This window comes from Temnothorax americanus, unplaced genomic scaffold (assembly GCF_048541705.1).
Source record: "Temnothorax americanus isolate GAGA-0224 unplaced genomic scaffold, ASM4854170v1 Scaffold36, whole genome shotgun sequence".
NCBI classification, from domain to species: domain Eukaryota; kingdom Metazoa; phylum Arthropoda; class Insecta; order Hymenoptera; family Formicidae; genus Temnothorax; species Temnothorax americanus.
Genome location: NW_027509505.1, coordinates 1,108,110 through 1,122,170, shown reverse-complemented (window position 1 = coordinate 1,122,170; position 14,061 = coordinate 1,108,110). Strand labels below are relative to the sequence as shown.

The 14,061-nt window shown below is 40.8% G+C and overlaps 4 protein-coding genes across 7 annotated transcripts; 3 read left to right on the top strand and 1 right to left on the bottom strand.

The window, feature by feature from the left end:
• The first annotated feature begins 7 nt into the window (after positions 1 to 7).
• On the top strand, positions 8 to 3,006 carry LOC143901818 (uncharacterized). 2 transcript variants are annotated; one of them, XM_077414410.1, is made up of 3 exons: positions 8 to 303; positions 874 to 975; positions 1,366 to 3,006. In XM_077414410.1, exons 1-3 carry the CDS (start codon positions 157 to 159, stop codon positions 1,816 to 1,818), a joined length of 702 nt encoding a protein of 233 aa, XP_077270536.1. In that variant the 5' UTR covers positions 8 to 156; the 3' UTR covers positions 1,819 to 3,006. The 2 variants fall into 2 exon arrangements, with proteins under 2 accessions (XP_077270536.1, XP_077270535.1); XM_077414409.1 differs by having other exon boundaries at positions 8 to 309.
• Positions 2,861 to 5,452, bottom strand: Apc7 (anaphase-promoting complex subunit 7). Of its 2 annotated transcripts, none has more exons than XM_077414390.1 (5): positions 5,364 to 5,452; positions 4,299 to 5,160; positions 3,796 to 4,210; positions 3,434 to 3,708; positions 2,861 to 3,355 (listed from the first exon to the last, which is right to left on the bottom strand). In XM_077414390.1, exons 2-5 carry the CDS (start codon positions 5,102 to 5,104, stop codon positions 3,133 to 3,135), a joined length of 1,719 nt encoding a protein of 572 aa, XP_077270516.1. In that variant the 5' UTR covers positions 5,105 to 5,160; positions 5,364 to 5,452; the 3' UTR covers positions 2,861 to 3,132. The 2 variants fall into 2 exon arrangements, with proteins under 2 accessions (XP_077270516.1, XP_077270515.1); XM_077414389.1 differs by having other exon boundaries at positions 5,241 to 5,435.
• A 303-nt stretch (positions 5,453 to 5,755) lies between these two features.
• LOC143901802 (uncharacterized) lies at positions 5,756 to 10,055 on the top strand. 2 transcript variants are annotated; one of them, XM_077414377.1, is made up of 14 exons: positions 5,756 to 5,905; positions 5,984 to 6,090; positions 6,408 to 6,583; positions 6,673 to 6,848; positions 6,938 to 6,992; positions 7,072 to 7,198; positions 7,287 to 7,414; positions 7,488 to 7,614; positions 7,714 to 7,856; positions 7,966 to 8,077; positions 8,180 to 8,482; positions 8,587 to 8,925; positions 9,057 to 9,158; positions 9,466 to 10,055. In XM_077414377.1, the coding sequence occupies exons 1-14, from the start codon at positions 5,896 to 5,898 to the stop codon at positions 9,562 to 9,564; spliced, it is 2,004 nt and encodes a 667-aa protein (XP_077270503.1). In that variant the 5' UTR covers positions 5,756 to 5,895; the 3' UTR covers positions 9,565 to 10,055. The 2 variants fall into 2 exon arrangements, with proteins under 2 accessions (XP_077270503.1, XP_077270502.1); XM_077414376.1 differs by having other exon boundaries at positions 5,757 to 5,905; positions 6,405 to 6,583.
• Positions 10,056 to 11,293: 1,238 nt separating this feature from the next.
• Mp20 (muscle-specific protein 20 transgelin) lies at positions 11,294 to 13,194 on the top strand. Its single transcript, XM_077414412.1, has 4 exons — positions 11,294 to 11,453; positions 11,950 to 12,161; positions 12,234 to 12,354; positions 12,505 to 13,194. Exons 1-4 carry the CDS (start codon positions 11,424 to 11,426, stop codon positions 12,694 to 12,696), a joined length of 555 nt encoding a protein of 184 aa, XP_077270538.1. The 5' UTR covers positions 11,294 to 11,423; the 3' UTR covers positions 12,697 to 13,194.
• Positions 13,195 to 14,061: the final 867 nt, after the last annotated feature.

Genomic DNA, 14,061 nt, shown 5'->3' with positions numbered 1-14,061 from the left:
ATACGTGCCTCGCGCCCAAGGGCGCAGCGATATCCACTATCCACGGAATATCGCATCGGGGAGTACTCGCGCACGATCGCTCGTCGCGACGCCCGTCGCCCGAACGTTTTTCGGGGGGTATAGCGGTCCGTCGTTACGTAGTTGGTACCCGGCGTGATGTCCGAGGACTATCAGCACGCCTGCCAAAGGGCGGAATTGCTGGGCTTGCCGAGGCCTAACGAGGAGGAGTGGAGGCAGTCGCGGGCGGCGCAGATCGAGAATCGCCGTTGCGACGATGACGACGACGATGCTGTCGATGCTGTGGTAAAGGTAATCGCGCTGCGCCTCGCCTGCGCTTGGCCTGAAACGGTTCGAAACGCCTGGAAAATTTTCAAGTCCCATATGCCCAAAGTAGCCTGAATTTCGCCCCTAATCTGGCACGCCCGTCGACAAAACCATCCGTCTCTCGAGTCGAAAATTTAACGAAAATTTAAAATCTCTTTCTCTTTACGTCGTAAAAGTGTAAAACGTCAGGAGCTAGAAGAGTCTCGAGCGACGTACTTCGCAGTTTTCTTCGAGCTTTTACAAATTTCTTTTCCCCTCTTTTTTTTTCTCCTCCTCCCGTTCGTCCACTCTTTCTCACTCGTTCGCGTGTTTATGAACGGCTAATGCACCTACGGCGGCGATATCGCGTTCGCGATATATAGACGTTACGTAGCAGAATCGAGTTGCGCGTCCACGTGCGGCGTGCAAGATCAGCCGGAATAAATCCGCTGACGCGGGTCGCCGCCTCGCCGCGCGGAGTTCGCCGCGGGATTCATTAGCGTCAACGATCGTCCACGCGTGTCCACGACATGATTTTCCCTCACGACGACGTTGTTATCTCCTGTGTAGGACTTGGATCACGCGGACGAGACGGCGGGACGCATCACCGGCGGTCTGGATGAGCTGACCACCATTCTGAGCCACACGCAGAAGAAGCTCAACAGATTCAAGGTGACTTGGGATAATTAATCGCCGAGCGGGCCCGCGCGCGCTCATTTCGCATGTTGCTCGAATTAATTATTATTTTGTCATAACGATAGCGCGGAATTTTTACGACCGATACGACGGGCCGCTTTATGTCCTTACCCGCTCGCTAAATTGATAACGCTTTCCTCCTGCACCGCCGGTTCTCCACCGCGGCCACGCGGCTAAATGAATTGTTCGTCACGAGATTCGTAAGCTCCGCACGCGGACGAGTTACAGCGGTACATAAATTGACGTTACACACGCGCGTTTTCTCCATTTTTCACCGCGGGAGAGATAGGGAAAGAGAGAGGGAGGGAGGGAGAAAGAGAGAGAGAGAAAGGAGGCGACTTCTGTATAAAATAAAAAATTCCGCAGACGGTTTGCAGCAGAATGGGAACGTTACTCAAGGTGAAGGTGACTTCTCGCGGCGGAACGCCGCGTCACAAGCCCGAGGAGCCGAATCCCGACGCGGAGAAGCTGAAAAGCCAGGAGAAGCCAGAATCCGATGAGGTGATGACGGTGGAATCGTCGGATGACGCTGTCGTTGATGCCGCTGTCGCGAATGCCGCGAACAGCGATGATCAGGAACAGATCGACATCGACGAGAAAAGGGCATCTAACATGGCCAAGCTGGAGTCCCTGATCGTGAAGGCCGAGAACATTCAACACGCTGTGCGGAACAGCGGTGTCCACCCGAAGCAGATCGATCTGAGCAAGAAAATGGGATCCCACCTGGATAAGCTGGACTCCATGATCACGAAGGCCGAGAACGCTCAATACAGTATGCAGCATCAAACGAAGCAAATGAAAAAGTTCCTGAAGAAATAATCGCAATAAATGAAACGAATCGCTAATTAACGAATTAACCGGCTGGACGATATAAACTCGCGTGAGGTTGATCATCGACCAAATTAATCGCATCTTCCATTTTGAATTAAAATTCGTATGAGAGAATATTTTGCAGATATGTCACGCGCGTAAATTAATCCCCCGAGGTGTTTCTTGGCTTTGACCGATAAATTCTACATTCTTGTAGATGCGTAGTTGCGTAAGAAAACACGAAAAGCAATTTCACAAGCAGCCAGCGCGTATATACTGAAGTCGTATAAACTGAAATTGTTACATTGCACACACGAAGTTTAATTGTTGCGTCGAATATTGTGGTACCTTTCTCGCGATATATTTATCGAAATCGCGAGAGGAAAATATGAATGTGAATAATTGTTATTGATTCTTTTGTATGTCGCGCGACGTTCTCTTTGTCGCTAAAAGCCCAATATTGTTACGATAATACATGTATTGTCAAATGTATGTACAATATATATATATACATATATAACGCAGCAGTTACACAACTTAGATTTAGAAAAACATCCCGCGATTTGCCAACACGCCTTTCCATATCTTTTACACCTGATATGACGATCGTGTCAAGGATTCAAGCATAAAGCCTCAATTACCGGAAATATACTATATATACATATATATACACACATATATTTATATATAGCGCAACTGTATATTATTTAATTTTAAATGGCACTCTTTAAAATATCTAATAATTTTATGTATATACATATATGCATATATACGAATATTGTTGACGAATATAGTATTGTTACGTAGACACGAGTATATTTCCGGTAATTGAGGCTTTATGCTTGAATCCTTGACACGATCGTCATATCAGGTGTAAAAGATATGGAAAGGCGTGTTGGCGAATCGCGGGATGTTTTTCTAAATCTAAGTTGTGTAGCTGCTGCGTACCAATATAACAAACGACGGGTATATGGTTTGCCTTAATCTTCCTATACTTAAGTTTGACGACGTTAGAGTTCTCCTTTTTATGAAAGTATTTTCGCAATAGAAATGAATAAAAATTTAACATTTATTTTATATTTTTAAAAGTAGGCAACGGAGCTCCATGACGGTACGATTATTGAATTTATTATAAAAAGAAGTAAATTGTCTACGAGATGTATTACTCTCAAATAATATTAATCGCGAACAATCTCAGTCTCATTTCATTCGTACAACGTATTCTCCCAAGATTGTTTTCCAAAAAAATCGACCATAATTAATTTAGAAGCCGAAACTTGGACCGATCTCGATTGGCTATTCTTTTCTACGATATAAGAATGACTATTGACTATTGGCTTCCAAATCCATATCCGACCAAATGGCTTCAGTCTCACTCTCCTCAGGCGCCTCGTCGTTATCTGTGTCCGGTAGACCGTCACCGACATCGTAGGTCGTATCAGCCTGTTCCTCACCAACGGTCATATAATAAGCGGAATCGAGTTTGCTAGAAGAACTGTCCAAGCGATGCATTCCCTCTATAGCTCTCCTGTTGTTTGGATCCAAGCTGGAAATAAAAGATAGGTAAGCTTTATATCTAGATTCGTAGTGTAAATAAAAAAATTACAAAAATGAAATAATGTACTTTAAAGCTACGGCATAATGATCTAGAGCCTTCTCCTCGTTGTGCACTCTCGCCCATAAGTCTCCCAAAGTCTGATGGAGCTTGCAGGTAGAGTGAATCTCCACCTGTCTCTCGAGTAGTTCGATGGCTGCTTCTAAATTCATTTCCTGTTCGTATATCTCCGCAAGCAGGTACACCGCGGCTAGGTGGATCTCATCTTGAGACAATGCTTTTTCAAGAAGATTCTTAGCCTTGCTCACCGATACGGGATCTTTCATCAAGACGGATGCGTACAACTGCAAACGCAAAAATGCATAGTTACACACATCTTTACATTTACATTCAAATTTACATAGGGTTTTCTTTCTTCAACTTCAACTCACTGTTAAAACTCTTGCGGTTTGTCCGAGATGTTTGCAACAGCTGCTGGCGCTGTTCAGAGCCTCTCGCAATCTGTGCATCCCGACAAGACAATCTACCGTACCTTTATGCGGCTCATATCTATGTACCTTTAATTGCATGGCGTGTCTAAAAAAGACCAACGCGTCCTGATACTTCTTTTGCTCGATAAGAATATTGCCACGTAATATAGTGGCCTCTATATCGTTAGGATTCAGGTTTAATGCCTGAGCAGTGAGAGTATTTGCCCTGCTGAATTTTCTAGCGGCGTACAGGGAATATGCCATGGCAACGTAAATTTCGCCGGTACATTCGTTGTTAGTGGTTATCACAGGTATCAGCCGCTCCAATTCTTTGATGTGATGCATCTTGTACAGAACCGCGGCGTACATGTCCACCCTGCAGAAAAGTAACAAAGGATTAGGTACGCGCGTATGAGGGGATATATGCCGTGACAAATCTCTGAGTGACATCGTTGTGAACTTGCCCTTTTGTTATATCTGGCTCGATCTGGCGGGCTCGCTTCAGGCACAGCAGAGCGTTCTTGTCATCGCCAGCGTAATAGTAACACTCGCCCATGATAGTCAATAGATTAAAATTATCTCTGAGTAGAACAACGTTGTCCAATGACCTCAGCGTAGTTACGGCTTGGGTATATTCTTTATTGTGAATATGAGCGTGAGCCTTGATCCAGGTGTTGAGCCACTCCAAGTTCATTGAGCCAGAGATGGAACTGACAATTAGAGAATTTACTTCCACCCCATTTACTCCTAAAGATAGGAGACCTTCGGCTGCTTCCAAGGCCAGCGGGCACTCCTTTAAGACTTCTTTGTACGTGGTGATAGCAGATCGCTCCATTCCCTGCTCGTGAAACATCTTGGCCAGCGCCATGTTCACCTTGGCGGTGCGCTGCTTGCCGGGGATGCTCTGTAGCACTTGCAGCGCTTCCTGCGGGTTCTTGGACTTGGCTAGACACAAATGGATCTGATACTTGATGTTGACATCCGACGGCAGATCCTTCTGTCCATCCAATAACGGTTTCCCCATGCCTTTGGACTTTAGCAGACACTTGCGGAACTGCAGAGCCTTCTTGTAGAGAGTTTCCGCTCTGCGATACTTGCCTAGGTGAAAGTGAGCATCCGCGTAATAAACGTACACATGAAACTTGCTGTAGCCAGGCAGCAGGTCGGCATTGTGCTCGCTGAGAGAGAGCACCAGGTTCGTCAGGGAGATGACGTTGCAGTATAATGCCTGATCGTAAAGCAGCTTGATCTGCTCGAACAGTCCTGACATGGCTTAATCTTCCCTCGAAACAAATTTCGCTTCGGACTACTAGCAGATTTCAGATCCTGCGATAATAATACCGAAAGAGAGCGTGAGATTCTCAGAATTTCACAAAACGTAACATTGTAAGAACCCCGAATCCTACGAAATTTATCGCCCCTATTTTCATTCAGAAACCCATTCTTTTTTCTTTCTGCATTTTTAAGCGAGCACTAGGATAACGCGAATATTCGTCTTCGTTGAAAATATTTGCTTCAAAGTATCGTACGTGTGTGTTTTCAATATCCAGGTAAATATAACCTGAAAAATCGTTGTGGACACGATTCGGAGCAATTCGGAGTAATCTCAAGTAATCGGAGATCGGAGTTCGGTTCGGAGCAGTTCGGAGTCGCTGCATGCGAAGCGCTTGCACGATACACCAACAGAGAACGCTGCGGTATGCCTACACATGACGCGCGCGAAACGAAAAATGTCACTAATTACAGAGCGCTGTTTTTATTTTCCAAGAACAATGTAATTTGCATCATATATTCTAGAAACCGAATATTTAAGAGATTTTAGCGAGGCAGCTCTACCGCAATTATCATAATCGTAAGTTGTTCGTCGCAATAATAAAAAAAAAAATTATCAGCAAGAAGATACCGGCTTGAAGTTGTCTCTCATTTGATTTCTTTAGTTTTGCAACAATGCCTATTATATACCTGCCTTAATTGGCGTCGCGAAGTAGAACCCAATGGTCGAATTGAACCTGTAATAAACCGTCGTTGTGTGTGTGTGAAAGGAAAACGTAAAAAGGAATTATGCAAGAAGGTAAGAAGGTGCAAGTTTTTGTCTTTTGCTTCCGGCTCTAATTCTCGTGTTATAATAATCATCCCGCGAAACTTGCAGAAAACGCTCGCGCGGGCACGCAAAGCGGCGGCAGATTCATCGATACGCTGATCGCACAATGGATGAGCCGAACGGGAAGCAATATTCCGTTACAGCAAACGGAAGAGGTGCGAATCGCTTTATTTCGAGGAGCGACGAAGAGCCCTTACCTTCTCGTTTCTTCTTTTGTCAAATCTAGTTTCTAATTTTCGGTTGGACCTCAGCCAAACTCCGATTAATTTAATGGGCGATTAACTCGTCGAGTGATACCTGCACCATTTTGTTAACGCGGATAAAAACTCTTAATTCTTTGTTGCTCGACACAGAAAGATTAATAAAAAATGTTCAATTAATTAATCGCCACTCAAGTTGATCGGATTTTGATCGAAGCTGACCTAAGCTGCAAAGAAAATGAATTTCTATGAATGCTTTGCGGGAGTAGCAGGTAGCCGAAAGTTCGAACACGCAGAATGTTGACAACAACAAGCAGCAAGCCCTGCAGAATCACGAACGCGTGATTCAAAGCCTGAAACGAAAACTGAAGGAGAGCCAAGAGGCGGAGGCCTCATTGTCCGCCTCCTTGGAGATGGAGGCGCGCAACAGGGAGGAGATTCAGACGAAGTAAATCCCGCTTCTTCCTTCTTTCTTTTTTGGTCTTGATGAATCTTTTCTGTATTTTGCGACTCGGCTTTCTTTTTTGGCAACAACAGACTGAACGCCACTTGGGTGGATATTGAGAATATTACGGAGTATATCAATTACATCAGAGAGAGCCTTGCCAGCTTTCAACAGCAACGCACTAGTTTGGCCTCCATATATGACAACGTGATTTTGAAACAACAAGAAACCATCCAGAAGATGCAGCTGAACGACTCGAAATCAAAAGGCGCGTCTTTACATATATTTAAAATATTTGAAACATTCGCGCGATCCCCTAGATTTATGTTATTGTAATCATTAATTTTGTAATCGCAGATCTGGAGAATCATGTCGCGCAATTGAAAAATAATTCGCTACTTCAGGAGGAAAGGTAATTTTCGTTATACTTCCGATAAATACTTTGCATAAATAGACAAAGATTTTATTAAGATCATCATGTTTTGAATTAGATTACAGGAGGCGATAGCGGAGCAGAATAAATTACGAAAGCAATTGGAGACCTCCGAAAATGAGCTGCAGTTGCAGAGGAATGAATTGGCGAACGCCCATGCCGCGGAAAAGCTGACACTTGTAAAAGTCTGTGGTCTCTATCTTCCAAGAGATTCCTTTTTTTTGCTATAATTTTTTTGCTATATATTGCATTTTGATTGGAGACTTTTTTTAGGAACAACAGCGATTGCTATTAGAATATGAAAATGTACAATCGCGACTGCAGATGGTCGAGAAAGAGAAATGCGACATCGCGAAATCGGCCGCACAACTAGAAAACAAATTGCTCCTTCAAGAAGAGAAGTTAGTCATCGCGCCAAACGCGATAAATTGCACGAACAGTAATAGTATTATTAATTGAATAATTTTTTTTTAGGATGCAAGAGGCGCTGATGGAGCAAAACAAATTGAAAAAACAAGCGGAGAGTGTTGAACGCGAACTCCATTCGCAGAAAAATGAATTAACGAGAGCATACGCTGAAGAAAAGAAAATGCTTATCGAAGTACCTTAAAGAAAAACTCTAAGATATCTCTTTTTCTTTTGTACTTTGTCTTTCTTTTTTCACTAATCTGTAATGTTCTAATCCTAATGTTTGTTTCAGAAACAACAGCGATTGCAACTAGAATCGGAAAATTTACAATCACGATTAAACACGTTAGAGCAAGACAAAAACAATATTACGGAAATAATCGAGCAAAAAGATGCACTTATCTCAAAATTGGAAGATGAAGTCTCCATGTATAAGTGAGTATTTAAATTAATGAAATTTTATGAATATTTCGAAATTAGAAATATCTTTTAAATCGTATCTCATTGTCAGATATTAAAGTTCAATTTGTTTTTCTTATGACAGAAATCAAATCGATACGATAACGGCGAGATATAACGAGACGAGCACTAAGTGTGAAGCATTAACGGAAAGGCAACATACGCGGGAGGAAGAATTGGTTACAAAAACGGAAAGAGTAAGTTATGTAGAGAGACTCGTTTATTAATTTTGACTAAAATGATATTATCTTTGTTAATATTACGTTATTTTCCAATTATTTTCCAATATTATTTTCTAGATTCAGAATTTAGAGGCGATGTTAAGTGCAGTAAAGCAAAGGGAGGCAGATCTTGTTAACGACGTGAATAGAATAGAGGAAATATTAACTAATAAAAGGGATTATACCAAGAATCTGGAAAATAAGCTTTCGAACGTGCAGAGGGACTTGCAATTTGCACAGATGCAGAACACTGCGATGAAGGAGAATCTAGAACGAATTAATAGTACCAACGAGTTTACCACTACCGAGCTTCAGCAAAAATTGAAGGCTCTTCAGAGAGAAAAAGAAGAAATTATAAAACGAGAAAGTACAAAGACTAAGGTAATAAATGAGTAAATTTTTAACATATTAATAAAATCCTTCACGCTCGATATATTCCAAGACTTTCTTGAATTATTGAATTTTTATTTCCTGAATTTTTGCAGAACGCAGAGACGTTGTATGAAAATACACGAACCAAACACACTGAAGAAATATCAACTTTAAAGAACAACTTTAAAGAACTTTACGAAACACGATTAGTCGAATTACAAAAAACTATAGAGTACCAAAATGAAGTGATCAATGGCATCAAGAAAGAGAATAACGCGCTGAACAAGTCTTTGACGGAAACAAGAGCGGACAACACCAGTTTAAGAAATCATTATGAGTTTATTATAAATCGTAATGAAGATCTTCAGGAAAAGTTGAAAAAAGCTACGGAAATGACGCAGATAAAATCGATTGACGATCGAAAGCCCACGAGTGTATCCACTAAGTACAACGTAAGCGCACAATTATATTATAGTAATTATCGATTATTGGTCGTTCTGCGGAACATAAAATTAACGATACAAAATCTCTATGTCTGCGTTTAATTATGAATTGTCTTAATTCCTCGAATCATGTTTCTTAGGATTCCACATCCGTGAGTTTAAACGATAATAATGAAGATAAGCCAACGTCGCAAACACTGGATTCGATGAGGCCTTCGATGAATAAGCATAATCAGAACGAGGTATAATTTTTATATGCTATTAAATATAAATACAACACACACACACACACACACACACACGAAAAAAATTGAAAAGGAAATGCTAAAAGAGTAAAACATGGAGAAGGAAGACGTTTTTTTCACATAGGAGAGTTAAGAACTTTTGAGATAAGTGAAAGTGAGAGTACGAATAAACGTGTTTTTTAATATACTTTTTTAGATATGATAATAATCTTATTCATCCTCTCATTTATTTGTCGTTACTAAAGATATCTAGCTAACCAGAAGCGTTTTATTAACCTGTTTTTTATGTTTCTGTTTTACGCAGCAAGAAGCGGAAGTTACGTCGGTAACAAGCAAGAAGTTTTTCAAGTTCCGTTCCGTTCAACCTCAACCACGTACTTACGCCAAACGACGAAGAGATTGAAGAAACTTACAAAAAGATCATTGTTTCGAATGAAACACATCTGAATGAGTATCCGATTCTTTTTGTTCATCTCTTTTATTATTATTATTATATAGGATTTTCTCATTTCCATTCGAAATAAATTTAAGTATTATTTATACATAATAAAATACACAAGATTTTCATTAGGAAATTATAAATGTGAGCCAGAGGTTGTATGTATTCGATGTAGACCTACGGTTAATATCGGACAAAAAGATAGTCGCGCTCTCAGAAAAAACGCCCACGCACCTTCGACACAGAGCAGACGAGATTGTAGCTAGTGTGGAAGCGCGCAGAAAACTTAAATTTAAACGTGATTCATCGGTTCGCCATTCGACCAATAAATGATCCCCTTTCAATCGACGCGGTCCAAATTACGCAATGTAATAGAGTCGCGCAAATCTCACCTTCTACAAGATATCGTATATGCATTACTTTTTTCTTCCAGATGTTACAACGCAACTTACAAACATCAATATCACTTTCATGTTGTAGGTGCATTAACGATTTTAATTTTTCACGATTGATTTGTAATAAGACCGTCTTGGAAACAAACTTTTATATTTTATAAACTCTCTCAAGCTCTCACAAATTAGTCTATATATATCAGCGACGAACTTTTAGAGCTTCGTCCTCGGGATGTCTATAATTTTCCGCATTTTCTCCGACTCTATCGTCTCTATCTCACGTTGTTCACACGAGAGGCGAGTATCTGCCGTGAAATCTGGATCGCGCAATAATAACCCGAGCCATATGACAGAGAACTATTTAAAAGTGGCGCGTCCCACTTTTCACGAGGGCGACCGTATTTTTTTTCTCCATTCCTTCCTTCTGTGTCAGGACCTCGACACGTTGCCTACGCCCTATACTGAAGAGCTATGTGTTGGAGTATGCAATGCAATCAAACCGAGAACAACGCGCGTTTTGTTCGAACAGTTCAAACTATCCTTGATCTGACATTTCTGTCTCCTAATAAAGATCCATTCAAATCATTCAGATTCAGACTTATGTATACAGCGACATGTATAATATCTGTCCCCTTTTTTATTTGTTCTTCATATTCATTCGTTCGCCATCGATTGCTCGATTCAAATTAAGATATATTAGAACATGTACAATGTTATTATATCAAATTTAAACAGAAAATAAAAGAAATGTTAACTAATTAACTCTCTATCGAACAATTGATTGTGAACAATTCGAAATATTCTTTTTCCGTTGTATTTTTTAAATAGAGACATTATACGAACGCGTAATCGGCGTCTGAGACTCTTAATATAGTCGCTTATTTAATAATGTCAACGCAACAGTAACACGCTCACGCGAATTTTGTTTCGGCTTATTTACCGGATGCTACAATCATTACTAAGCTGCCCAATTTTCATAGCAGCTGCGTCTCTCTTGCGATTTCGGAAAACCTATTTCTCGTTTAACTGAATAAGCCGCTAATATTAGAATCCCGAAACGTGTGGAATCACGTACGCTTGCGTCGGTTATACGGGGTGTCGCGTCAACCATGCGGAATATGAGAAAAAGGTATCTCCGATACTTCTCGTTTATTGATCATCGAGCCAACGAAGAAGAGAATAGGATAGAAAGCCTTGAAGATACACAATCCACACGAACATTGACGAGGAATTCTCGATTGCGCTTTTGTGTGGACAAACATTTTTTTCCGTCGGAACATTTCTCACAAGAGACACCCCGTATACAACCCTCTTACGTTGTTGGACAGATTTCTCCCCCGACTTGGCCCACGTTGATTCCGAACTCCTCCGGAACATATAAAAAGCCGCGTCCAGAAGCCGCGGTACTTCAGTCTTTTCAAAAGTATCAGGATGGCTCTAGAACGTCAAGTGCGCGCTAAGGTACATATATACATATATATATACATACATGCATATATTTCAATTGTGTGGTGAAATCCGTTTCGATCCGTTTACGGTCACGCGCGTCATACATTGCAGTGATCTATTTTTTCGAGTTCTTTATTTCCTTAATTTTTAAACAGAAAGAAGCTAATCGTTTGATAATATATAAAAAACATATAAAGTGGATCAAAAAGTTGCACACCCAGTTTTCTTACAATAACTTTATTCGAAGGAATAATACATAATTACGAATTGTGTCCATAAGTAACTTATTACATATACCGTACGTAGTGAATTACCGATGAACACAATTCGTAATTATATATGTATTATTTTTTTACCCACTGTATGTAAAAAGAAAACATGTATTTTTCCGAAAGAGGTGTACTCTTTGAGATATTCTGGGATAGTTGAAGATTTACAAAAACCTCGATATCCAACTTCTAAACAACGGTACATTAGAATTCTAAGATTTGCGTACCATTTTGCACAGCTTGCGGGGAAACGCAACCCCGAGCAGGAGAAGGAGGCACAGGAATGGATCGAATCAATCCTCGGCAAGAAGTTTCCTCCTGGTGAATCCTTCGAAGACGTGCTCAAGGACGGTCAAGTCCTGTGCCATCTGATGAACAAACTCTCTCCTGGATCCGTACCAAAAATCAACACTACTGGCGGACAGTTCAAGATGATGGAGAACATCAATCTGTGAGTAGCGTGACCGGTGAAACATTTGTATCGATTGTAAATTATGCGGTAACAACATTGGACACGTTATAGGTTTCAAAAGGCGCTAAAGGACTACGGGGTGGACGACGTCGACGTTTTCCAGACCGTAGACTTATGGGAGAAGAAAGATATAGCCCAAGTAGTAACGACATTGTTCGCGCTTGGCCGAACGGTACGTTTTATTATTATTATCGTCGCTAATTTTTATAAAAATTTTACAACGATTTTCTCCGTACAAGTATTTTCTTTGTATAAGTAATTTTGACCGATATAATTAGTATCACGATTAAAAATATCAATATCAATATCTTTGTTCATTTAGACGTACAAGCATCCTGAATGGAAAGGACCTTACCTAGGACCTAAGCCGTCGGACGAGTGCAAACGCGATTTTTCGGAGGAACAATTGCGAGCTGGCCAGACGGTAATCGGTCTTCAGGCAGGTTCCAACAAGGGTGCGACCCAGGCAGGCCAAAACATGGGCGCCGGCCGCAAAATTCTTCTTGGAAAGTAAATTAAAAATTCGGCACAGCTGCTTGCGAATCCTCTCTTCCAGTCATTAAAGCTAAAACATGTCGTTTTTTTGTATGTACACATAAATACGTATATATATTTTTTATTTTACTTTTGTAATTAAATGATAAACGGCTGCTATTTATTTCCCTTCATTTTACTTATTATGATAGCCAATGTATCTCATCACAGTGAGTTCTAATCTTTTTATATAGTTAATCAGAAGATACATCTCTCTATCAATTGACCCAATAAGCATACTTGATAAACTGATTTTTACGATTAAGGATATATTTTTACGATACTATCTTTATTTAATCAACTTTCTTATCTTTTCGCGCCCTGAGACGACTCCAGTCTCGAAAAATGTTAAAAGTCAATGACAGGTGTATGCGTTTCAAAGCAACAAAATTTGTTATTTAATTAGTCGGTTGCGCACTTCAGAACAACAAAGTAATTGTTATCTAAAAATAAAGTTAGTTCTATCCATTCGAAATAACACGTGATTTCTTTTCCCTTTCCAGGAATCAAATGTTCGTCAAAAGTCAGTTTCAATTGACAATCCCATCCGCAACTTTTTCCCCCTTGTTTCAGCGATCGCCATTTAAGGATGCGAAAGCGACGTCGCGCTTCGCGCTGGAGACGTCGAAAATAAAACACGACGCGAGATGCAAATTGCGCGCAATTGTGCTGAAACGGTGCCAAGTTGAAGCAGGAGCTTTAACGGGGCGCGTGGGATCAGTTCTATTGATATCCGAAAGATGCGTTATACCTCGATGTTGCTCATCCAAAACGTTTAAGAAGACGCGCTTCACGTATACGCAACATGCTTCCATTGACACGTATATGTATATCTTTGGATCGAAAACGGCGATAATTTGTTATTTGCGGCGGCTTATTTATCAGTCGTGCTGTTAAATCAAATCATCAGGTAATCCAAGTAAACTTTATCAACGAAGATACGAGCCTATCGAATAGACGGTGCACGATAACGCACCGGGGAGAAATATGCGATTGTTACGTACAATCAGAACTCTCGAACACAAATGTTCGTATATATTTACAGAATGAGTGACTCGTGGATGAGAGAGGCTACATCGATGTGCCCGCATCCACAAGTCACTCGTATATATAGAGAGAGCCAGAGAGCACACATATATATATTGGAGCGCGCTGCAATAAAATAACACTCCCGCGCGACACGTGGCAGACAAAAGGTACGTTATTTTCTTTTTTTTTTTTTTTTTTTTTTTTCTTTCCTTATGTTGCGCGAGAACATTGATTGCGTGTAAAGACAACCGCTCGGCTCAAGTCGCGAGAGGTCTGCGTTATCCGCACGCTCGCGTGCGCCGTTTAATTCACTGCA